Below are 23,435 nucleotides of genomic sequence, written 5' to 3'. Positions count from 1 at the left end.
CTGGGCCCGAGGTTTTAAAGGGCCTCTTCACAGTCTTACGCCTTCATAGTTACAAGGGGTTAATGGGAAGATACTTGTTTTATAATATTTTTTTCCTTAAATGCAACCATAATGTGGTACTTAATTATTTCTTTAACTATAAGCCAAAGGAAAAAAGCTATCTTGGGACTGATTTTTTTTTTTGGGTGGGGGGTTCAAGACAGGGTTTCTCTGTGTAGCTTTGGAGCCTGTCCTGGAACTCACTCTGTAGCCCAGGCTGGCCTCGAACTCACAGAGATCTGCCTGCTTCTATCTCTCCGAGTGCTGGGATTAAAGGCGTGCACCACCACCCGGCTGATTTTTTTTTTTTTTTTAATTTATATTTTTATTTTTTTATTTTTTCCGAGACAGGGTTTCTCTGTGTAGTCTTGGTGCCTGTCCTGGATCTCGCTTTGTAGACCAGGCTGGCCTCGAACTCAAAGAAATCCACCTAGCTGAGTTCTGGGACTAAAGGCGTATGCCACCGCCGCCCTAATTTTTGACTCAGAACTTCACATTAGAAGAAACTGTTCTTTGTTTTAATATTGGTGAAATTATTAAGGCCACTCCACATAGTTAAAAGGGAGGTTTATTTTGTGGGGTAACTTACAAATGAAGGGGTAGGTTGCAGGGTCTGGCAAAGGTATAGTGCAGTCCGGCAGTGTTCTCTGGAGAACTCTGCTCGGTCTACCTCCAGTGTCCAGGGTCCCGGAACCAAGAGAGAGCCCTCCTCTTGATCCTCGGTCTTCCGCTCCCTCCTCTGCCCCGCCTTGTGGGCGTGACCATTACCGAAGCCTCAATGGGGGTTGGAACTTCCAGGCCAATGCTGGGATGGCTACCACTACATCTCCCCCTTTTGTCTAAATAAGAATGTTCTAACCTAATACAAGACTATATACAAAGAGATGGTTATCAAATATTGTCCAGGAGTAATGAGGGATAATGACCTAGATAAATTGGAATTACAATAAGTGCAAACAATATCAAGCAAAAAACACATAGTAAAATCCAGGGAAGTCTAGGGCATGGGTAGGTGGCATGTTACAAGGATCATTCCAAAAGGTGTCCTATCCGAAAGAACCTGAGTCTAATACTTAATATATTCTATCTAAGATATTATATATGTATATATACTAAGTTGTAACTATAACTGTTAATCTCCAACCTCATCAAAGACCTGAGAAGGAATATAATAATACCTGAGAAATGGGAGAAGGATGCAAGCAACTTTCGGGCTTCTTGCAAGAGTAGACAGAGACAGCTGGCAGCCTGGACAGTCACCTAATGTTTCTCAGCATCGTTGGTGTATTCAAATTGGCTACAGGCCTAGAGTATCTGACAGACCATTTTCAGAAGCAGGAAAGACCATCTTACCCTGTCTTGGCAAAGTATGGTGGTCGCTTTTCTTGTGTCCTGCTTGTCCAGAAAGGACAGCATTTGTACTGTCAGCAGTTGAGGCAAGGGCAGTTCTTTGCCCAGTAGGCCATTTTGTGCCAAGAAGATAAACTTCCAAATGGAAATGTCTTAGAAGCCCAACATTCTCTCGGGATCAAATTGGTGCTGCCAGGAGCAATTGTGTCTCATGTCAACAGAATTCTAAATTATTTAAATGCCATATTCTCTAGGTCCATGAAGTGTTTGAAGATTACCTGTCCATCTGACCTATGTATTTATAAATATGGATAACCTAACTAACATAATTATAGAGATGACAAGCATAGGTGACAATAACTCTGTAAGTCTCATCTACCTAAACAACCTAAGGACTAAGGCTTCCTATAAATAAGGCAAACAGTCTGTAAGCAAATGTACAATAAAAGGACAATGACTTCAAATTGTGACAATACACAAAATATCTTTAACAGAGGTAGGAATGTATAGTGCAATAGGCAATATGATAATAACCGTAAATATATATCAGTATACAGAATATCTTAAACAGAAGTAGAACATACATACAGTATGACAGACATAAATTCACATTTGTATCAATATACAAATATTTCAAATAAGAGTAAAAATATGTGTACAATATAACAAACATAGTTCTGTATTTATATCAATATACAAATTATCTGCCCCGCCTTGTGGGCGTGATCATTACCGAAGCCTCAATGGGGGTTGGAACTTCCAGGCCAATGCTGGGATGACTATCCACTACATCTTAACTTAATTGTTGTATGAAACATTGAAGCTGGGGTTGGAGAGGTGGCTGGGTAGTTAGGAGCACTTGTTGCTGTTGTGGAGGATGCAGGCTATGTTTCCATCACCCAGATGGCAACTCACAATCTCTGTAGCTCCAGTTCCAAAGGCTCTGCCTCCATCTTCTGGACTCTGCAGGCAGTTCATGCATACAAAGCAAGCAAAAATATCCATAGACATAAAATAAAAATAAGTAAATTTAAATAAAAATTTGAAGCCAGGGCTGGGTGTGGTGTGGTGGTGGGAGTGCCCTTTATTCTCAGTACTTGGGAGCCAGAATCAACCAGATCTCTGTGAGTTCAAGCCTAACCTGGTCTGCATAATGAGCTTCAGGCTAACCAGGGCTGCTTTGTGTGATCCTGTCTCAATAAATAATAGTAAGTAAGTAAGTAAATAAATTCCCTGAAGGCCTCATGCATGCTGGGTAAGAGGATGATGCCATGCCACCATCCCTCCAACTAGGACTTTTGTAATAACTAAAGGATTGCTCGTGTTATAAGAAAGATGTTGTGCACTGAGAGGCCCAGCTGTGTGGTGCATCTTTGCTGGGTGCTGTAACCCATGAAGTAAGGGAGACAACGTAATGTTAAATACGCGAATCCAAGACCCTAGAGCCACATTTTACATACAATTCTTGCAATGTCTTCTAAGAGAGAGAAGAGGTTCTTCATGGGCGAGTGTAATTCTTTCAGCCACTTTCCACTCAGGCCAGAGGCAAGGGCAGATAAAATGGGGCTTTGTGGTTTCTCCTGCACCCTGTGTTCTTAACTGCTGTTTCTGTCTCTACAGGTTGGGGGCATCAAGCCTGGATGCTTTAAGATTGGGAATACTGGTGGGATGCTGGACAACATCCTGGCTTCCAAACTATACCGCCCAGGCAGTGTAGCCTACGTCTCACGTTCTGGAGGCATGTCTAATGAACTCAACAATATCATCTCTCGGACCACAGATGGTGTCTATGAGGGTGTGGCCATCGGTGGGGACAGGTAATATCTGGGAATCTGCCACAGTGGAGTTGGGTATGGGGCAACATTCGTAGTGTGTCATTTACTACCTGAGCACTGGCCCCCTAGTAAAGCTATGTAAGTCCATTAAATGGAGACTCTTCTTATCTCAGGACCAGAAAATGGAAACTGTAGAATTGTGTTTTGAAAGCTGTTTCAGGGTTTGGATGCTGACTGTGAGTGGGAAGGTAGGGAGCAGCAGAGTATAGGGGTTAAGAGGTCCAGTTCTGAAGCTGTAGCAAATGGGTTTAAATCTCAGTTTCCCAGCGGGGGCTGTATGGACAGATTAATTTCTTTGACCTCCAGCGCCACTGCATATTAAATGCATAAAATAAATGTCTCGCCTCATGAGGTCATTGGGAGGACTGAGCAAGGTCTAATAAAGTGGCTAACACAGGGCCTAGCACTTAGTAGGTGCTCAGTGGGTGTTACTCTTAGTTAGTGGTTATCCTCAATGTTGTTAAGGGACTGGCGCACAGTAGGTCATCACTGGAGTAACACAGCAATGACTGTCACAGTATGTCCATAATAAACATTAGCTTATTGTCGCTGTAATCACTGCGGTCATTGGCTGGGGGCTCGAAGGCTGCTGGGATATAGTGACCTTGCCTGTGTCTGTGACTGCCAGACCCTGTCAGGCTGGGTGCCTAGGTGAAGGAGCCTTGCTGACGTGCTGAGCAGACAGTACCAGGGACTGGTCCCCTCCAACCACCCGTAGGTAGATCTCTGAGTTCCAGGCCAGCCTGGTCTACAGAGCAAGTTCCAGGACAGCCAGGGCTACACAGAGAAACGCCTTCCTCCCCTCCGAGAAAAAGACTGCCACACAGGTTTCTTTGGGTCTTCTCCCCTGGTCTGCTCCTCTTGCTCCTGGCCTCTCCCACCTGCCTCCACTGGCCTGGAGCTCTGCATCTGTCTTGGGCATGCATACCCATGAGCAATCCAGTGTTCCTTGTGTGTAGTAGGTGCTTCTCTCGTGTGCCCACACCTCCCCAGGCTGTCTCCTAATCCTCTGTTCTCCCGACTCTCTCCAGGTACCCGGGCTCCACATTCATGGATCATGTGCTGCGTTACCAGGACACCCCAGGAGTCAAGATGATTGTAGTTCTTGGGGAAGTGAGTTGTTGCTGCTGGTGTTGCTTTGAGGGGCGGGTCCCCTTTTGATTTTAAATGTAGTCCATGATTTGTGTTTTTGAAAACCCAAGTACTTTGACACTTCATAACTTAAAGTGATAGTCCTGGTGATGCATCCCGAGAGATTCTGGGGCTTAGAGTTGGCACTGTTGGTGCTGAGCACCAGTACAGGCGGCACTCTGGTCCCTCTGGCCATGGTCTCCACCTAGTGGGGAGGGTAGGTGGAGAGAGGGCATTTTCCTTTTTAATTTTTGTATTTTTTAATTTTACTTAGATTTTCAAAGACAAGGTTTCTCTGTGTAGCCCAGGAACTCATTCTGTAGCCCAGGCTGGCCTCGAACTCAGAGATCTGCCTGCCTCTGTCTCTTGAGTGTTGGGATTAAAGGTGAATTCCACCACTGCCCAGTTTGGATTTTTTTTTTTTTAATATTATGTATATGAGTATTTTGCCTTTGTGCATCTGTACACCATGTGTGTGCCTCTTGCCTGCAGCGGTCAGGGAGGGTGTTAGATCCCCTGGAAATGGAGTTACAAGTGGTTGTGAGCCACCATTTGGGTGCTAGGAACTAAACCCAAGTCCTCCAAGTCAGCAAGTGCTCTTAACCGATGAGCCATCTCTCCAGCCTCTGCAAGGGCATTTTTTAAAACTCCCAAGAGGGTTGTGTAAGCCCATTTCTTCTGAGTAGGTCTAATCTCATATCATCACATACTCTGGACACCCAGGAACTTCCTTACAACACATATTATCTTCTTGTAATTTATACACCTGGGATGAATTTTTCAGATGGAAACTAAACTTGTTCTCTGTTACATAGCCCAAGTTTGTGTTCCCTGGTTTTATAGCCAGCTTTTATTATTTATTTATTTATTTATTTTTAAGGTTTATTTATTTATTATGTATACAGCATGTTTGACTGCAGGCCAGAAGAGGGCACCAGATCTCATTACAGATGGTTGTGAGCCACCAAGTGGTTGCTGGGAATTGAACTCAGGACCTCTGGAAGAGCAGTCGGTGCTCTTAAGTTTTTTAAGTTTTTACTGTTCCTTCTTTCTTCCTTTAGTTGTTTTGTCCTGTGTTACGTGAGTAGTTCTTCCTGCTGTGGGGCTGGTCCTAGGAGGACTTGGAGCGGATCCTACTAATTTGTGGGCCTTTTCTTGTCCCCTGTTCCTTTGCAGATAGGGGGCACAGAGGAGTATAAGATCTGCCGGGGCATCAAGGAGGGCCGCCTCACCAAGCCAGTGGTCTGCTGGTGCATCGGGACCTGTGCCACCATGTTCTCCTCCGAGGTATGAGTGGGGCAGCCACTATGGAGTAGAAAATGAGGTTGCAGAAGAGGGTGTCTGAGGTGAGCCGTACGTCATCACATTGAGCGGCTAATTCCTTCAAGACGCCTGTACTGTTGGCTTTGTGACCACAGAGCCAGCCTGAGTTCTGCTTGCCAGGAGCTTATTTCATTTGGACTCTTGCTCTGCACATTCATCAGCAGGTTAAGGCCTAGAGGAGGCACTGAGTTCTGACAGGGAGGATGAGGAGGGAGAGGCTTAGCAGGCTTAGACTAGAAGGTCACGTTAGGGACTGTGGGGAGAGGGAGAGGGAGAGGGAATGTTGTTGGTGTATTGAGATGACATACTGGGTTGTGAGATGAGCGTGTGAGTGGAGGTGCCTGCCATCAATCCTGACCACCTGGGTGCAGTCCCCAGCATGTGTGTGCCGTAAGGAGCGAACCAACTCTGATCTCCACATTCACACTGTGGTGCTTGCTTGCTCACCCCAAAAGTAAAGATGACATGCTGTGCTGTTGAGTAGTGGTGTGCTTCTGAACCCAGCTCTTAGAGGGATGAGACGGGGTGATGGGTCTTTAGAGGGCTGAGACGGGGTGATGGGTCTTTAGAGGGCTGAGATGGGATGATGGGTCTTTGGAGGGATGAGACAGGATGATGGGTCTTTGGAGGGATGAGATGGGGGGATGATGGGTCTTTAGAGGGATGAGACAGGGGGATATGAGTTAAGAGGGCTGAGATGGGGGGATATGAGTTAAGAGGGCTGCGACAGGGATGATAAGCCTGGGGTGATATGTGTTTGCTGAACTGAGTTGTGGAAGCAGACTTCAGAGTTTGGGGCTCCAGCTTAAGACAGTCCTCTGTTGTGAAGATGGCCAATCACATGATGATAAAAGTAAAATGCAGGATAGCTGAGCAGCAGTGGCTTACGCCTTTAATCCCAGCACTCAGGAGGTAGAGGCAGGCGGATCTCTGTGAGTTCGAGGCCACCCTGTCCTATATAATGAGTTCCAGGACAGCCAGAGATACATAATGAAACCCTGTCTCAAGGAAACAAAACAAAACAATTAGTCAACCAATTCACTTATCAGTAGTGTGGAACAGCCTGTGGCGTCCTTGATGTTGTGTGTATATAGCGAAGGCTTGGCTTCCAGGCTTCCTGCAGCAATGCTGTTTTTGCAGTGGAGGAGGAGGGGTATTCGAACCCAGGGCCTCATATGCTGGCATATGCCTTACACATCCCTAGCCCAGCAGTGAAGCTCTTCACCTATAAACTCTATTCTCCTGCCCACCTCAGGATGGTGGAGTTACACATCTCTGAAGGAGCATATCTCCACTGCTGCACATCCTATGGACCTGAATGATGCTTCAAAGGATGTGCACTAGGGTCGTCCCTGTGTGGCGTTGTAACGGTGAAAGACAGAAGTAGCCTAGTGCTCATTGGGAGGAGACAGCCATCATGCGGATCTGTGTACTGGGAGGATATGGTCACCATGTGTGCTGGAAAAACTGGGCAGGCCTGGGAGAGTGATGTAGATCTTCACTATAAAAGGAGCTCAAGGTGCAGTCAATCTTAGGACAGGGTCCGGAATCCTGCCCACCCTTCAGAGATCACTGGCCCTCTGACCTGGCAAGTCAGTTAGTGCATCTGTACCTCCATTCGCAGAGCTGTAAAATTGGGTTTGGGGATGATTTAAATGAAAGTGACTGTAGCTGAGCATGACGAATCAGCATTTCAGAGGATTGCAAGTTCAAGGGTAATATGGGTCACATGGTAAAAAAACAAAACAAAGGCTGGGGTGTCTGGGCCCCCAGCACCCGCATAAAAGCTAGACACAGTGGTACATACATGTAACCCCTCAAGCTGGTGAGGCGGAGACAGGCAGATCCTGGGGTTCACTGGCCAGCCAGTCTAGGTTAATTGGTGATCTCCATGTTCAGTGAGAGATGCTGTCTCCAAGAATAATGCAGAGAGTGATGGAGGCAGATATCCATTATCAGTCTCTGACCCCACATGGACATGCATGTGCGCATACATGTGTACACCACTATGCCAAAACAGAAGTGACTGTAAAGGCCTGGCATGCTGAGGACCTTAGTGACTCTTCCAACCACTCACTTATGAAGCTGCTTCCCTTTCTCCTTCCTCCCAAACCTTCCTCACACAGTAATTCCACTTCTCTTGGTTCTCTCTGCCTATTTTTCCCCGTCCTGACCATGACCCTGGGATGCACCCATGCAAAATCCATCGTTCAGGGGGCGTGCACGACCTCAAAGTGATTTCAGAATTCTTTTTTCCAAGACAGGGTTCCTGTGTGTACCTTTGCGCCTTTCCTGGAACTCACTTGGTAGCCCAGGTTGGCCTTGAACTCACAGAGATCCACCTGCCTCTGCCTCCCGAGTGCTGGGATTACAGGCGTGCGCCACCACCACCTGGCTTCAGAATTCTTGTATGACACCGCAAGGTTACACAAATATAGACTAGTACAGTGTCTGTTCAGCTAGAAGTTGATCTGAATTCCTGAGCAGGTCAGTCTCTTAGTTTCAGAAAGAGGAATGTCCACTGATTGGCACACTGGAGGCAGCTATTGGAAGAAATAGTTAAGAGCTGGGAACTGTAGCTGGAGAGAACACTGACTGTTCTGCCCAGGTTCACTTCCCAGCACCTACAAGACACCTCATAGCCCTCTCTAACTCCACTTACTAGGGTCATGCTGCCCTCTGCTGGCCGCTGCATGCATGTGGTACACATGTGCTCATGCCAGTTAAATATTCATATACTAAAAAACGAATGAATGAATCTTTAGAAATGCAGGAAATAGAAAAATGGAGCCTTGTTAAAGTGGCACTTTTACAAGTGTGGTTCTCAGAACACGGGTTTTCAAAGCAAACACCCAGCCCATTGGAGAGACAGGGCTGCTTTAAGTCAGAGAAATGCTGTCTATAATTCTTTTTCCCTTTTTTTGTTTATTTTTTGTTGTTGTTGTTTTGTTTTCTCAAGATAGGGTTTGTTTCTCTGTGTAGTTTTGGTGCCTTTCCTGGATCTTGCACTGTAGACTGTAGATGAATTTCTAAGTGGTCTTAATTAAATAAAAAACATGGAGCCAAATATAGGGGTGAAAGCCTTAGAGAGATCAGGGAAATAGGGAAAGCCACTAGCCAACCTCACCTCACCAACTCTGCAGCTTCCCAATGCAAGCTACTTCCTGTCTTACACCTTTATTGCCTTGCTGTTCTGCCCTTTCATTGGCTATCTTAGCCTAGCTGCCTCACTTCCTTGTCACTGTTTGTCTGTACAGACCTCCAGGTCTCTGTGGTTGGTACTGAATTAAAGGTGTGTGTCACCACGCTTGGCTCTGTTCCCTAGTAGCCTTGAACACACAGACACAGACACAGACACAGACCCTGCATGATAAGTGATCGGAATAAGGGTGTGTGTTGCCTGACTTCTTATTTGCTTAAAATGGCTAGCCTTTTCCCCTGATCTCCAGGCAAGCTTTATTAAAGCACAAATAAAATATCACCACCGTAGACCAGGCTGGCCTTGAACTCACAAGAGATCTGCCTGCCTCTGCCTCCCAAGTGCTGGGACTGAAGGTGTGTGCCACCACCACCCAACCTCTTTTTCCCTTTTAGAAACTTAGGTTTTAATTTTTTGAGAAATCTAGAATTTAAAATGTGTTTATTCAGATATAATGATACGCACATGCTACTGAGCCCAGGATTTCAAGGTTAACCCAAGCAGCTCAGCAGGAAGAATCTCCTATGAAAATCCTGATTAACTTTCCAGCCCCAGATTTTCTGAGTACAGAATCACCATTCCCAGCCATTCACCTAGGCAGACAGAGGAAGTCCTACAGAGAAGGTATTGTTAATCTTTTTAACAAACTGCAGCACTGAAGCCTCTTTTGATCATTTAAATCTGCAAGAACACAGACTGAAATCAAAATTGCCTGGGTTCCAGTGCTACTGCGTATTACCTGTGTGACTGTGACCAGTCACTTAGTCCTCGACGAAACACTAGTAGGCTCCAGAAAGAGCATCTAATGAGGAAGCTCTTAGAAAGTGCTTGGTGGTGGGGAGCATAGGTCGCACAGATTAGATACTAATACGATTGCTCACCATGTCCCATCCTAAGTCAGAGTTTTGTACCAGATGTCTCATTAATTTATTTCCCCAGTTACTTGATTCCCACCTAGCTCTTTTAAAAAAAAATAATTCATTTAGAGAGTGAGAGAGAGAGAGAGAGAGAGAGTGTGTGTGTGTGTGTGTGTGTGTGTGTGTGTGTGTGTGTGGACATACACAAGAGGGTAAAAGACAACTTGTAGGAGTTCTTTCCACTATTGTCAGGCTTGGTGGCAGGCACTTTTACCTCCTGTGCCATCTTGCTGTCCCCAACAGAGCAATCTGTTGGGTGTTCTCTTCCTTCCTGGTCCTCTTTCATTGGCTGTGCACCTTACTCCAACCCATGGTCCTAAAGCAGCAGCGAGTGCTCTTGTTCTATAGGGATGTGAGCCTAGTGCTGTAAACCCCGACTTCTTAAACAGCTTGGAATCTGTGCTTTCCCGTGAACTCTCCTGAGCGCAAGGCCGTAATTTCACTCTTCACGTGTTGCTGAGAACTAACCCTCTTCCCATCCCTCTGACACTGGCCACAGGGATACCAAACACGGCTCCTCTGGAGAGGATGATCTTGGAGTCAGAGTGACAGCTTTGTATCCTGGCCTTAGTACACATTGTGTGTATGACCCTGAGGAGGCAGATTTCCCCCTGCCTCCATTTCCACATCTGTGATGTGAGAATTGCCCAGCTTACCTATGCAGCTACCTGTTCTAAAGGCTTGAATGCAGGAACATGTGAAGCATTTGGCACAGGCCAGCCTGTAACCAGTGCAAATGTTTCCCAGGATCCTTTGCTCATTCCTGGAGGAGTAACCAGCCCAGTAAAGCTGTTGTTCTCTGCTCTCCAGGTCCAGTTTGGCCATGCTGGAGCTTGTGCCAACCAGGCTTCTGAAACCGCAGTAGCCAAGAACCAGGCCTTGAAGGAGGCAGGAGTGTTTGTGCCCCGAAGCTTCGATGAGCTTGGAGAAATCATTCAGTAAGAAGTGGGCAGGATGTGGTATCCCAACCCTTTCCTGATCCCTCCTAAGGACAGCAGCCCCTCTAGCATAGGGGCATCCAGATACCCTTGGTTCCACTTGGACTCTGTTGCACTGTAGGGAAAACCATCTTTTTCCTGGCTTTTGTTTGGTTTTAGTTTAATCAGGTCCTGGGTAATCAGACTGGTCATTTGGTTTCTGAGGCTACCTGCTTGGCTGATTGCCGGTGGCTGGCTATAAATGAGACATGGGCTTGGACATGTTTAGAAGGTGTCATCCTGAGTATCACTTCTGATTGACAGTTATTGGATGGTCACTTTCTATTTCTGCCTCCTGAACCTGCCTTGGCTGTGCTTGGGTCTCTTCCCATCATCCCCAGATTCAGCTTTCTATGAAGCCTCATCCAGAGAAGGAGAACTAAGTGGGGGGAGCAAGACTAGCCTGGGCTGTAATGTTTCTCATTAAGTTCTTGGGATCCAGCTGGTAAGAATAAGATACTGACGTGTTGGGCTAGAGCCTAGAATAATGACATCTACATGAACAATAACATCTCCTGCCTTTCTTTGCCTCCCAGGTCTGTTTATGAAGATCTTGTGGCCAAAGGAGCCATTGTACCTGCTCAGGAAGTGCCACCTCCAACAGTGCCCATGGACTACTCTTGGGCCAGGGTAAGTGTCAAGGGTGTTTCTTGGGGGTCTAAGGTAGATTTTTGTTTTTTAGTGTGTGTGTGTGTGTGTGTGTGTGTGTGTGTTTAAGACATGATCTCCATAGTCCTAAAACTTGCTATGTAGACCAGGCTAGCCTCAAACTCAGAGACTGCCTGCCTCTGCCTCTGCCTTCTGAGTGCTGGGATTAGAGGCTTGTGAATTTTAAGTGATTTTGTTTGAGCTCCTGGAAACAAGGCCCCTTTTAAACTATTTAGAGCAACTGTGCCAAGCTTCTCCATCAGAGAAGCATCAGAAAGCTCTCTCATTAACTTTTGGATGCCATGCACTGCTGTAGCTACAACTGTCCCCAGTTTTATTTCCAGACTAGGTGACAGAATGGCCAACAGAGCCCCACATGTGTGTACCTGATGTTGGAAGGAGTTAGCTTCTAGGTGCTCAGAGCCAGCGTTCAGGAGGGAGTGGCAGGGGGATCAAAGTCCTGGTCATCCTGTGGCTACATAGTTTTCAGGCCAGCCTGGGAATCATGACATCCTGCCTCAAAAAAGAAAAAGGGGGAAAGTGTTGATGCCTCATGGCCCTGCAATTTTGTGTCTGGAAAGCTACTTCTAAGAAATGCTTTCCTAGGACATACAAAGGAATATAACTAAGAATTTTATGCTGGGTGGCAGTGGCACACACCTTTAATCCCAGCACTCTGGAGGCAGAGCCAGGTGAATGTCTGTGAGTTCAAGGCCAGCCTGGTCTACAGAGCAAGTTCCAGGACAGGCACCAAAACTACACAGAGAAACCCTGTCTTGAAAAACAAAAAACAAAAAACAAAAAAAAAATTGGAAAAAGAAAAGAAAAAAGAATTTTAGTTAGTGTTGTTTATCATGAGAGATTATCAAAGGGTGATGGCATTTGACTAGGCGTCACATAGCAGTTAAAAGGAATTAACTAGATTGTCCATGGAGCTCAGATCCATTAAAAGTAAAAGGTACATTATGGGCAGGCTTGCTAAGTAGTCTTGGCTGTCCTGAAACTCTTGCTGTGTAGATCCAGCTAGACTTGAAATCAGTGATCCACCAGCCTCTGCCCCAGAGTGTTGGGATTAAAGATGTAGACCACCATGCCTGGACTCCATTTTTTTTTTTTTTTTAATTTGGTTTGGTTTTTCAAGACAAGGTTTCTCTGCATAATAGCCCTGGCTGTCCTAAAACTTGCTCTGTAGGTCAGACTGGCCTCAAACTCAGAGATCTGCCTGCCTTTGCCTCCTGAGTGCTGGGGTTAAAGGCCACTCACTACACCTTGCTAGCCACTACTTGTTTAAAAGAATTTCTTGGGTTGGGGATTTAGCTCAGTGGTAGACTGCTTGCCTAGTAAGCGCAAGGCCCTGGGTTCGGACCTCAGCTCTGAGAAAAAAAGAAGAAGAAGAAGAAAAAAAAAAAGAAAATAATTTCTCTGGTATTTATTGCTGCTTGGCCCTCAGAGTGGCCAAGACATTCCTGGGACATTCTTGTTCTGAGAGTACCAGACAGCTATCTGTCTTAGAAAAAGGTCTCTGGTAACCAATACCCTGTGTCTCTCTGTCCCTGTGTCTGCTCAGGAGCTTGGTTTGATCCGCAAACCTGCCTCATTCATGACCAGCATCTGTGATGAGCGAGGACAGGAGCTCATTTATGCAGGCATGCCCATTACTGAGGTCTTCAAGGAAGAGATGGGCATTGGTGGCGTCCTCGGCCTCCTCTGGTTCCAGAGAAGGTGAGGCACTATGGGCAGGGGTGGTAGGGCACTGAGTTCAGAGTCATGTCCTTCCTCTGACACAGGAGTTGGGGTGGGCAGACCGAGGAGTGTCATCAGTTATGTGGCCTCAGACCAACTGAAAGGACAGGAAGGCCAGTGTAAACCAGGAAAGGGAAAATGAGTGGCCTCAGGAGAGGCCTTGAGATCTTTCCAAGAAATGGGACAGTTACAGTGACCTCAAGGTCAGCACCTGGACAGATGTGAGCTTTAACAGATGTAAGGCTTCAGAGCAGCCCCAGACATGCTGATTTCCTCTCGGCAAATTGTTTGTCTCTCATCAGCCTGATTTGTAGCTGTTTATGTTTCCCATCACTCCTGAGGTCAGTCTTCCTTGAGGCTGGGCAAGGCAGCAGATGTGTGGTCACACAGCCCTGGAGGATCCTCATGTGAAAGCCTTGGGTTCTGTCACGCCTGTGCCTACAGAGATGCTGTACTCATGGTCTAGGCCTTCCCTGGACCAACTTGGGGTGTGGTCCCTGAGCAGGTTTCTCTACATACTTTTGCCTCCCCAGTTTCCAGACCTTGGCCCTTGACCGTTAGTGGGGAGATTGAACACTGCAGGATATGTGGGACAGGGGCTGCATCTCCCCTCTGGTAGCAGGTGTGTGGAAAGACATTAGCCACAGGTATAGACCAAATCCCGTTACAGAAATTCATGCTGACCACCAAGGCGTCTTAAACTTTTTTGACTGGTAACCCCTTTCACTCACTTTTTTTTCTTTTAATTTTGACTTTTTTTTATTGTTTTTAAACAGGGTCTCACTATGTAGACCAGGCTAGCCTCAAACTCAGACAGAGATCCATCTGCCTCTGCCTCCCATGTGCTGGGATTAAAGGAATGCACCACTATACCCAGCCTGTATCATGAAATGTTTGTGTAATTCCAGGTGTATAGAGCTATAAAATAGGTGTACAAATCAAATATTTACTGATAATGAATTTATTATAAAACAATTCTCTGCTATAGGTATAATTTTACCACTTGTTAAAGACGAGCAAATTTGTATACTCAGGAGATAAATTTGCTTGTTTATTTTTACATAAAGAATTTAGTCTTGGGCTGGAGAGATGGCTCAGTGGGTAAGAGTACTTACTGTGAAAGGAAAGGCTCTGAGTTCAAATTCTAGCTGCGGCATAGCTGCATGATCTTGTAGCCCCAGTGTTGGAGGATGACGGGTTGGTGGGGAACCCCAGGAACTCACTAGCTAGCCAGTCTTAACTGAGATGGTGAGCTTTGGGCTCAGTGAGAGACCCTGTCTCAAAAAACAAAGTGATGGCAGGGTGCAGTGGTACACACACTTTAATCCCAGCAGAGGCAAGGATGGCCAAGGCCATAATGAGATAGTCTCAGAATAAAATAAGTAAGTAAGGTTTCCTCTGGCATCTTCATGAGTGTACATACCCCGCATGCACACTACAAATAATTAAATTTGGGCTGAATATTTAATGATACAGGAGGCTTCAGTGTTCTCAGAGTTGATTAGTATTTTGATTTTATACTTGGCAATGTTGAGAACACCACTTTGGGTGACTATGTACTACCAAATGGCAAAAGTATGTTCAGGACTAGTTCAGAAATAGTTGGAAATTCCATCCTAAACCCAAATCAAAGTTAATTTAACAACTTTTTATGAAATTCAAACAGCAATTTTTTTCTTTTGCTTCTTTCAAGACAGGGTTTTTGGTGCCTGTCCTGGATCTTGCTCTGTAGACTAGGTTGGTCTCAAACTCACAGAGATCTGCTTGGCTCTGCCTCCCAAGTGCTGGGATTAAGGACGCCCGGCTCAAACAGCAATTGTGTGTGTGTGTGTGTGTGTGTGCTCGCGTGCATGCGCCTATGAGATTATTAGAGTTACAGGAATACTGGTAAGGAGTTACTTACAGGAGCAGAAATGCTTCAAAATCAGTCGCATCATCAAAGCCCACCCCAGTATTGGCAACAGATCTCAAATGTTGGGAACCTGGAGCACACTGTGCAGCCTGCAGGCAGCTTAACAGGACAGAGTGTCCTTCCCAAGGAACTTACTTGATCTAACCCTATTCCAGGCAGCTGCGGTGTCTGTTTTTTGGTTCTTCCTGGCAGCTGGTCTGGTCTCAGTCCTCTTTATAGCTGCTTGTCTGAGAGTCTTCTTTGCATCTTGGCTTGTGGGAGAGTGACTTTCAGCAGCTTAGCTTACTTATTATGTTTACTCTTGGGAAGAAAGGGCTTAGAAAATCTGGTCAGTCTCAGGGACTCTTGAGTTGTTTACCTCCTGATGAAGGAGGGTTCCTGCAGGATGGAATGATTCGATCTCAGAAGAAACTGCACCATAATAGTGTGGAAGTCGAAGGAGGGTTGTCTGAGGTGTCTTGTATGATTGTGCTTTAGAAAGGATGGACCCAAGTTACTAATCTAAAGAATAAGGGCAAAGAGCACAAGTCCAAGCCAATTGTGAGAGAAACGTCCTCTTGTAAAACCACATAGTGCACTGTCATTGGTTGATAGGTTGAAATCCTTTCTGAATGTGATGAGGCCAGAGTTGTCACAGTCCATTTTCATTTAAGATATTTTCTAGGTTTTGGGGGCTGGAGAGATGGCTCAGAGGTTAAGAGCACTGACTGTTCTTCCAGAGGTCCTGAGTTCAATTCCCAGCATCCACATGGTGGCTCACAACCATCTATAATGATATCTGGGGCCCTCTTCTGTGTACATAATAAATAAACAAATCTTTAAAAAAAAAAAAAAAGATATTTTCTAGGTTTCTTAGCCCCTTTGACATACTTAAATGAGATGTGAAGTATGCCCATTGGTAACTGTCCTCAGTGGGGTATCATTTAAAAAAATAAACTATTGCTGTTAAAACTTTTAGAAAGTGTACACACATGATTTTAACAACAGTTATTTGCAATATCTTCAAACTGGAGGCTGCCACAAGTCTTTCCATAGAGAAATAGTTAAAACAAAGTTTAGAGGAATATGTTACATTGACAGGATGTTTATTTCAACCAGCAATTTTTAAAGTCAAACATTTTGACATAACACAATGCAAAGATACACCCATTGGTATTTACATACTAGGGATGATGGGAGAAAAATATTAAATGTCTCTCTTTTCCATATTTAGAAGTATATATATCTTTCTCTTTTTTCTTTTTTTGAGACAGGGTTTCTCTGTGTAACCCTGGCTGTTCTGGAACTCACTCTGTTGACCAGGCTGGCCTTGAACTTAGACTGCCTGCCTCTGCCTCCTAGGGCTGTTATTAAAGGCATGAGCCACCACTGCCTGGCATTTATGTCTCTTAAGAGGAGAAAGTTTTGTGCGGAGAGATGGCCCAGAGTTTAAGAGCACTGGCTACTCTTCCAGAGGTCCTGAATTCAATTCCCAGCAACCACATGGTGGCTCACAACCATCTGTAATGAGATCTGGTGCCCTCTTCTGGTGTGTAGACATACATGCAGACATAATACAGCATACATAATAAATAAATAAAGCTTTGGGGAAAAAGAGAAAGTTTTTGTATGTATAGTAAAAGCAGCAGTTCATAATGTTCCATAGCCTCAAGTCAGAGCCAAGGGTCTCAGCATTAGTTGATGTTGTACAGTAGGACTGCTTGTGCACAGCACAGTGTGCATGTGCACAGTATGCGAATTATGTGTTCAGAGCTAAGGCTGCAGTGAAATCATGAGAAGCAACATGGGCAAGCACTGCAGATTCATTACAAGTTGATTGGATTAGCTTTGGTTATTGAACATTCAGAAACCTTTTATGGGCAGAAATTAGTGATTAATCAGTGATTAATGTTATGTTCTGCAGTGTTTAACAACTGCAGGAATCAGGAGGGCTTTGACTTGGAATTGGCAGTATCATCAGGCTGTGGAAGAAAGTGTGCCCTTGTCATAATAGCTCCTGGACTTTGTTCCAACTCTTCTCCCTGTCTCTCTGTGTGCCCTCCTGTAGGTTACCCAAGTATTCCTGCCAGTTCATTGAGATGTGCCTGATGGTGACAGCTGATCACGGGCCAGCTGTCTCTGGGGCCCACAACACCATCATCTGTGCTCGGGCTGGAAAGGACCTGGTCTCCAGCCTCACGTCAGGGCTGCTCACCATTGTAAGTCTGGCCTTCCTGGGAGGTGACAGCTTTGGCATCATCTTGCCTAAATGCAGCAGGCTCCTTCTAGGAGCCCCTGGCTATAAACCCCAGGCAGGATGCTGTTCAGAACATCTTGGGTTTGTTTCTCCTGCAGGGAGATCGATTTGGGGGTGCCTTGGATGCAGCAGCGAAGATGTTCAGTAAAGCATTTGACAGTGGCATTATCCCCATGGAGTTTGTGAACAAGATGAAGAAGGAAGGAAAGCTGATCATGGGCATCGGCCACCGAGTGAAGTCGGTGAGTTGTTGCTCCCATTAAGATCTACGGAATGGGTAGTGACAAGAGACTGTCAATTGAGGCAATTGAGATAGAAACTCTTAGGCCTGGAGAGATGGCTTCGCAGGTAAGAGTACTTTCTGCTCTTAAAGAGGACTTGGGTTTAGTTCCCAGTACCCACACGGTTGCTCACAACCATAACTGTAGTTCCAGGGGTCCCAACACCCTCTTCTGGATTCTAGATGCCAGCACACAGGTGGTGCACACACATACATGCAGGCAAAACATTTACACACATAAAATTAAAGTAAAACTTTCAAGAAAGAAGAAACACTCAAGCTCTTGACTTCCTGTATACATTGCTTGGTAAGCTCTTGACTTCCCATATACATTGCTTGGTATATGTAGACAGATGCCAAATGCAAGGTGACTCCCTATCCTAATAAGGGTTCTCAGTTCATTCAGCTTCAGTTTTCTAAATGAACTTGTTGGAGAAACAGCCAAGATCGGACGAAGTGTCCACTGCCTTCTAACAGATAGTACTTCGTATCACACAGATCTTTGTAGCTACCTCACTGTATCTGCCATGGGTTGGCTATGGCTCTTCTGTCATTCATGCTAAGCCTCACTGAGGTGCGTGTGGCTTTGGAGTCTGGCAGTCAGAGGACAACCTATTGGAGTCAGTCTTCCCTTCCGCAGTGTGGCTAAAGTCAGGTTGTCACCCTTGGTGGCAGGTGCCTTAACCTGCTGATCCATTTCTGGCCCTTTACTCACATTTCATTGGCTAAAGCAGCAAGCCAACAGTTCCACTTGACACACTTGGTACAGAAGAACAGTAATATTAATTAAGGCAAGCCCAGTTGGAATAGACCCTTGGGGAAAGACAGTATTTTAAACAGTTAGTGTGGTCCTGTGCAGGGCTGACAGGCATCTGAATGTCCTGATAGCATGTCCTTCCAGGTCACTAATGTTAGGATTTAGGGTGTGTCTGAGTCATCTCACTCACCCACTGTCAGCCTTGGGGTCTCTATCTTAATTAGCTTTCCTGTTCCTCCTGTTCCTCCTCCTCCTCCTCCTCCTCCTCCTCCTCCTCCTCCTCCTCTTCTCTTCTGTTTGTTTTTTGAGGCAGGATCTCTCTACATGCCTTGGCTGTCCTGAAACTTTCCCTTTGAAGGTTTGCCTTGAACTTACAGAGATCCTTCTGTCTCTGCCTTCCAAGTTCTGGAATTAAAAGCGTGCCCTAATACACCCATCTTAGTTTCAGTTGCTGTGATTTAAAAAAAAAGAATACCCGGGGTTGGGGATTTAGCTCAGTGGTAGAGCGCTTGCCCAGCAAGCACAAGGCCCTGGGTTCGATCCTCAACTAAAAAAAAGAATACCCTGATCAGCCAGGTCTTGGTGGTGCATACCTTTGATCCCAGCACTTGGGAGGCAGAGGCAGGCAGATCTCTGTGAGTTTGAGGACAGCTTGGTCTACAGAGTGAGTTCCAGGACAGCCAGGGCTACATAGAGAAACCCTGTCCCAAAAAAACCAAAAAACCAAAACCAAAAACAAAACAACAACAACAAAAAATCACCCATTTGAAAGCAGCTTGGGGAGGGGAAAGGTTTATGCCATCTTACAATTCTTAGGTCATCACTGAGGGAAGCCAGGGCAGGAACTCACTGCAGGGACTGAAGCAGAGGCCAGGAAGAATGCTGTTTACTGACTTCATCAGCTAGCTTTCTTATACAACCCAGGACCACCAGGTGGCACCACTCCCAGTAGATGGACCTTCGACATCAATCATCAATGAGAAAACGCTACCACAAAGTTGCCTAGAGGCCATTCTGATAGAGGCACTTTCTCATTTGAGGTTTCTCTTCCCAGACAACTAGCTTATTGACAAAAACAAACAAATAAAAACATTTTTCAGAGTCATAGATCTGGATTTTTTTTCCTAAGATTTCGGAGTGCATTTGTTCCCAGCATGTGCAGAATTTTTTTATAGTTTGACCAGATGACAGAGCTGGTAGGCAGCCTGGCTTGTGGCCAGACCTAACACAGGGTAGAGCATGGCTGAGTCCAGCTCCCTCTGCCTAACAGCACAGATACTGGCTGACTCCTGAACATCTGGGGGGCTCAATTCTTTCTTGTAACAAAGAGATCACTGCAGAGGTGGTTCTGAGGCCCAGATGAGACGTGAGGGATCTTGGAAATCCTTCTGCCTCCCAGCGTTGTCATTGTGGGTGCTACAAGGATGTACAAGAGGTTAGGACCCATTCTGGCTCCAGGATAAGACAGGTACAGTTCTGTCCACACAAGCACAAGCACTTCCGGTGCCTGCCATGTCTAAGCTGGTGTTCTGAAACTGGGTCTTTTTAGATAAACAATCCAGACATGCGCGTGCAGATCCTCAAAGACTTCGTCAAACAGCACTTCCCAGCCACCCCGCTGCTTGATTATGCCCTGGAAGTGGAGAAGATTACCACCTCAAAGGTAGTGAAGGGTTGCATTTCTTACTTTCAGATTTTTTTGTTTTGTTTTGCTTTTGAGACAAGGGCTAGTGTAGTGTATTGAAGTCACTATTCATAGAGGATACCGTCCATCTTCTACTCCCTGCTCAAATAGGTTGTTTTAAAAGTGGTTTCAGCTGGGGGGGGGGGGGGCGGCGGCCAGGCGGATCTCTGTGAGTTCGAGGCCAGCCTGGGCTACAGAGTGAGTTCCAGGAAAGGCGCAAAGCTACACAGAGAAACCCTGTCTCGAAAAACCAAAAAAAAAAAAAAATGTTTCAAAATTCACAGTCATCATGTTAGCCGCTTCCTGCCACTGTGTGTCAGCACATCAGGGGAGGATTGATGTGCTTGACTTGTAGCGGTGCCAGGCTGGGGTGGCAGGACAAAGTAGCTCAAGCCTTCCCAGTTAGCTCTCTCGTTCCCCTCCACTTGGGCTCCTGGCTTGTCCTTCCCACAGTCACAGCAGGTCTCCCTGTATCGAAGCCTCTCTGGAAAGTTCTTACAGACATACCCAGATGTGAGCTTTACTGATCTCCCAGGAGCTTCTCAGCCCAATCAAGTTATTTATCAAAATTAACTATCATAGTAATAGTAGTAATAACAGTGGTAGTAACTAACAGAGAAAAAACGAGAAGTGATGAAACTTTGAATTTTTTGCTTTCCCAGAAGCCAAATCTTATCCTGAATGTGGATGGTTTCATTGGTGTTGCCTTTGTGGACATGCTTAGGAACTGTGGCTCCTTCACCCGGTGAGCATCTCAGCCTCCACCCCAGCATTGGTGGATTTTTTTGCTGCTGTCTCTTCCCAGCTATAAGGGACTTAGAAAGTATGGCGAGGCAGCAGGGAAAGACTCCACGTTGCCTCTGGCCCTGCCACCCACAGCACCCACTTTCCACTCTGGCACTCCTCAGCTGCTGGCTGGGCAGGAGTGCTGTCTCTTAGGATGGTCCCGTGAGTCACTGTAAAAGCACAAGTTGTTTGTGTCTTCCAGGGAAGAAGCTGATGAATATGTTGACATTGGAGCCCTCAATGGCATCTTTGTGCTAGGAAGGAGTATGGGCTTCATTGGTGAGTGGCTGTTGTTTTGAGGGGTTTGTGTTTGCTGTAGTACTTCTTCCCTGTGTGTGAACTTCTACCACAGATGTCATGTTCGTCACCAGCATTCTGTTTCTCTTCTCTCTCTTTTGGTTTTTATGAAAAGGGGTTTCTCTGTGTAGCCTTGGCTGTCCTGGATCTCACCCTGTAGACCAGCCTGGCCTCGAGCTCACAGAGATCCACCTGCCTCTGCCTCCCGAGTGCTGGGATTAAAAGCGTGTACCACCACTGCCCGGCTAACTTTTCTTCTTACCTTTATTACAGGGAATAGTTTTCATTACTAGTTAAGAAAAGTAGAATTCAGTCTAGTAGTTCCTTTTTTGCCAAGTCTGACTTCTACCTACGGAATGGATCTGGAATCCCTGCCCTGTTCGTGTGTGCGTGCGCGTGTTATGGTTTTGTTATCTGCCCTCACTGTACCCTCCTGTGCCCTGTGCTGAGGGTTAAATCCTGGGAGGGCCTCATACCTGCTAGGGAAGGATCCTACCACAGAGCTACATCCTTAGCCCAGTGTCTACATTTTGTGTGTCAGGAAGATTTCCCTCCCCATCCTCTGCCCTTCACCGTGCTTATGAAACTAATGAAAGATTCACTGGCTCCATTTTAGGGCACTATCTTGATCAGAAGAGGCTGAAGCAAGGGCTGTATCGTCACCCATGGGATGATATTTCCTATGTTCTTCCGGAACACATGAGTATGTAACTGCGTCAGGAACCCTGCTGTAGTAAAAAGAAGACAAGAGCTCCCTCCTGGGTAATAACGGACAGACAGCTGGAAGCAGAGTCCATCATAGGCTGGGCCTGGAACAGAAATAGCCATTGATGTACAGGCATAGGAGACCAACACCTACAGGCTAATACCCATTCAGTCCACACAAAGAAGCTTAGTATTTTTTTTATATATATAAGCATAGAAATTGAAAACCAATACTTGTGACATTTGCTCTGCTACCTGCTGTATCTATTATATGGAAGAATCTAAGCACTGTCAAAATAGTGTTCTTCTAGGGCCTTATGATGTTGCTTTCTTTTTTTAATTAGTTAAAAATTTATTTTTGCTTTGGAGGAAAGGAATGCAACTTTTAAGACTTCAAGATACTGTCTGTCAGACCCACTGACACCCGGTGTCCCATTTCCATTCATCTTCACGCAATGTGAAGAACACTGTAGTAATCTGACTTCTAAGGATCTTTTTTCTGTGTTATGTGTTAAGGGTTTATTTAGTATCCCACGGAAATGTTCTGTGTTACGGATCAGTGTCTACTTATGTCAGGGGGGTGGGTTGGGACCATTGCATCCTTAGCCATTGTCACCCTTGTGTGGAGCAGTAACTTAAATGTAAAGTTGTAACATACGAGTGTTTAAAATGGAAACGCAAGCAAAAAGCTGTGAAATGTCTTGTGTCTCATGTTCTGTGTTTATTGCAGCTGATTTGTCTGTTACTGAAGTGTGGGTCCAAAGACTCATACAGCTGTTTTGCATCTGTAACCCACAAAGATTCTGGGCAGCTGCCACCTCAGTCTCTTCTCTGTATTATCATGTTTGGTTTAAATAAACTATACAGTAATAGTGACTTGTGCTATTCTGTGTCATCTACTTTTGAGACAAAGCTGTCCTGGAGCTATAGACTGCACTGGCCTCTGCTGTGATTAGAGGCATACACCACTACATCCAGCTCTTAGTTTTAGCATTTTAAAACCACCTCCACCTCTTGAAAAGAAAAATATAATATAAACACTAATATATATCCAGTCATGTCCCTACCCCAAAGGCTATAAAGACCTTAAAGTTTAGGCTTGGTGGCAACTTTAATTCTAGCACTTGGGATCAGAGTTCAAGGCCAGCCTGATCTATGTGGCACCTACTGTAAAACCTGTTTTGTTGTTTTGATTTATTTTTTTCAAGACAGGGTTTCTTTGTGTAGCCCTGGGTGTCCTGGAACTTACTCTGTAGGTGCTGAGATTAAAGGCATGCGCCACCACTACCTGGCTGTGAAACCTGTCTTTAAAAAGAAAAAGCTGATGTGGAGAGATGGCTTGATGGTTAAGAGCACTTGCCGCTCTTCCCGAGTCAGTTCCCAGAACTATGTCAGGCTGTTCACAACCAGCTGTAACAACTCCGGCTCCAAGGGGTCCTACACCTCTAGCCTCTGAGGACACCTTCACTCGTGCACATACCCATAGGTAGAGACACGTGTACATGATTAAAAGTCATTTTTTTAAAAAGGAAAGAAAAAGCTACTAAAACACGAGCTTATGAAAAGTCCACTTCCCACTTTCTCATTTAGTGGTAATTAGTCATTCCTCAAGCCAG

The 23,435-nt window shown here is 45.5% G+C and overlaps 1 protein-coding gene across 2 annotated transcripts in view; it reads left to right on the top strand.

The window, feature by feature from the left end:
* The window catches only part of Acly (ATP citrate lyase), a 50,044-nt gene extending 27,349 nt beyond the window's left edge, over positions 1-22,695 (top strand). For both annotated transcript variants that reach the window (XM_036195859.1, XM_036195858.1), the window contains 12 exons: positions 3,010-3,206; positions 4,256-4,337; positions 5,532-5,642; positions 10,605-10,732; positions 11,308-11,401; positions 12,987-13,141; positions 17,122-17,272; positions 17,409-17,552; positions 19,897-20,010; positions 20,694-20,776; positions 21,020-21,096; positions 21,731-22,695. In XM_036195859.1, coding sequence (XP_036051752.1) covers positions 3,010-3,206; positions 4,256-4,337; positions 5,532-5,642; positions 10,605-10,732; positions 11,308-11,401; positions 12,987-13,141; positions 17,122-17,272; positions 17,409-17,552; positions 19,897-20,010; positions 20,694-20,776; positions 21,020-21,096; positions 21,731-21,825 — 1,431 coding nt within the window. In that variant the 3' untranslated portion in view covers positions 21,826-22,695. The remainder of the gene's footprint in view (positions 1-3,009; positions 3,207-4,255; positions 4,338-5,531; positions 5,643-10,604; positions 10,733-11,307; positions 11,402-12,986; positions 13,142-17,121; positions 17,273-17,408; positions 17,553-19,896; positions 20,011-20,693; positions 20,777-21,019; positions 21,097-21,730) is intronic.
* The last annotated feature ends 740 nt before the right edge of the window (positions 22,696-23,435 follow it).

The sequence above is a fragment of the Onychomys torridus genome, chromosome 8 (genome assembly GCF_903995425.1).
Source record: "Onychomys torridus chromosome 8, mOncTor1.1, whole genome shotgun sequence".
Classification (NCBI taxonomy): domain Eukaryota; kingdom Metazoa; phylum Chordata; class Mammalia; order Rodentia; family Cricetidae; genus Onychomys; species Onychomys torridus.
Note: the sequence above shows the minus strand (reverse complement) of the source record. Positions and strands in the feature narration are given on the sequence as shown.